Raw genomic sequence first — 2,140 nt, 5'->3', positions numbered from 1 at the left:
CGAGAAAGAGAGAGACAGAGACAGAGACAAGAGACAGAGACAGAGTAGCATAGAGAGAGAGAGAGAGAGAGAGAGAGAGAGAGAAGAGAGAGAGGAGAGAGAGAGAGAGAGAGAGAGGAGAGAGAGAGAGAGAGAGAGAAGAGACAGAGACAGAGACAGAGACAGAGACAGAGTAGCATAGAGAGAGAGAGAGAGAGAGAGAGAGAGAGTAGCATAGAGAGAGAGAGAGAGAGAGAGTAGAGAGAGAGAGAGAGAGAGAGAGAGAGAGAGAGAGAGACGAGAGAGAAGAGAGAGAGAGAGAGAGAGAGAGAGAGAGAGAGAGAGAAGGAAATGCATCTTTCATCCCAACAACCCTTCACCCTCGTGAAGCGTACTAACCCGTTGCTGTACCAACACCATAGTCTTGGCTGAGGAAGGCGACTTCAAGCATCTTGTTTTTGTTATCTTGTACTTGTAAATTGTGTAAATGCTCGCTTGTGAAAGAAGCCTCAGCCTCAATAGGACTCCCTATGAAAATTAAGGTAAAATTATTATTTTTTTTAAAACATCTCTTATAGTGTGTGTGTGTTTGTGTGTGTGTGGTGTGTGTGTGTGGTGTGTGTGTGTGTGTGTGTGTGTGTGTGTGTGTGTGTGTGGTGTTGTGTGTGTGTTGTGTGTTGTGTGTGTGTGTGGTGTGTGTGTGTGGTGTCTGTAACTCACACACAGCGTCCGTTGTCACATACCGTGTCCAGAGCACATCCAGGGACAACCAGGGGCAGCAGCACGTTGTCCAAGGCCCAGCCGTCCGCTCCGCGGGGAGAGGAGGAGGAGGGGAGGGAGGAGTGGAGGAGGAGAAAGGAGGTCAGAAAGAAAGGATTCAATACAATACAATACAACAATCCCGTCCTTTTAAATCCATGAAGGGATGAGAATAAGTAACAAAGCCCTCACGTTCTCATTGGTAAAGAGGAGTGCATTATGGATAGTATAGTACGTCATGTTGTCCTCCTCACAGACATCTGGGAGATGCCTAAAGGTCTGACTCAACAGACAAAGATCAGACATCTTTGTGGTTCACAATACGCTGACACAGATTTAAAAAAACACCATCAATGTTTGGATTCTAACTTTAAAAAAGATCTTCTGAAACACAAGGCTTCAATAGTTGATCAACTGGACAGGAGATACAGATCTGATACAAAGCCTCAGACCTGGAGCTACTGTATATTCCCCACTGCAGTGTCAGTCAACCACCACACGGTGGAAGCAGAGAGACTCATTGTGGTCGGCTGTGAGTTTAAAGAGAGAGAGAGAGCTTAAATGGGACATCGTCAGTAGCGATGGTGTTGGTGAGTCACCTTCGTTGCGGGAGCGAGGTCTAGTGCAGGTGGGTCCAACGTTCTTCCCTCCGATTCGGATGTAGAACTGGACCAGCCTACATGGACAGACGGACGGGACGGACAGAGGGTTTTAGTTCACTGGAAACAGGAACCCGGGATCTACAGTTCCGTGTTTTACAGGCTTTTGTTACAGTCCAGCACTCATTGTCTAAACTGACCAGGATTTTAGTTGAAGTGTTCAAGGAAGAAAAGGAGGAAAAGCCTTGACCCAACGCTGCAGCCTCCGTAGTGTAAAACTGACCCCCCAGGAGGACGTGTGTACTGACCGTGTGTTGGTAGTATCCAGGGTGACAGTCAGTGCCTGTCTTTTCCCAGAGCTGCTGAAGTACAGCGCTTTGCCCTCGCTGATGGTACCGCAGCCGCCTCCAATCTGACCCCCACTCAGGCTCTGCCACAGCGGGCTCAGCTTGCTCTCAAAGCCCTCTGCCAGCTCTGTGGGACTGACCACTGCTGGCACACAGCTGTCCTGCTCCACTGGGGGAACACACAGACACACAACAGAAAGCAACACATTGATTATCACAATCACTAAACTGTTTTCCTTCCATGATCAACAACTCTCATACTCAAAGAACAGAGATGTCCACTCTTCCTTCTCCATTTCACCATCTCTTTTTCTCCTCTCTCCCTAGAGAGAGAGAGGGGGAGGGAGAGAGAGGGGCTCTCTCCCTCCCCCTCACTCTCTCTACCCCCTCTCTCTCTCTACCCCCTCTCTCTCTCTACCTCTCTCCCTCCTATTCGTTCCTCTCTCTCTCCCTCCT

At 48.8% G+C, this 2,140-nt stretch overlaps 1 protein-coding gene across 1 annotated transcript in view; it reads right to left on the bottom strand.

The window, feature by feature from the left end:
- The window catches only part of reln (reelin), a 67,472-nt gene extending 66,494 nt beyond the window's left edge, over positions 1–978 (bottom strand). The window contains 4 exon segments of the mRNA XM_070439092.1: positions 700–720; positions 722–755; positions 758–885; positions 974–978. Coding sequence (XP_070295193.1) covers positions 700–720; positions 722–755; positions 758–885; positions 974–978 — 188 coding nt within the window.
- Positions 979–2,140: the final 1,162 nt, after the last annotated feature.

The sequence above is a fragment of the Salvelinus sp. IW2-2015 genome, unplaced genomic scaffold (assembly GCF_002910315.2).
Source record: "Salvelinus sp. IW2-2015 unplaced genomic scaffold, ASM291031v2 Un_scaffold1405, whole genome shotgun sequence".
Taxonomy (NCBI): domain Eukaryota; kingdom Metazoa; phylum Chordata; class Actinopteri; order Salmoniformes; family Salmonidae; genus Salvelinus; species Salvelinus sp. IW2-2015.
Note: the sequence above shows the minus strand (reverse complement) of the source record. Positions and strands in the feature narration are given on the sequence as shown.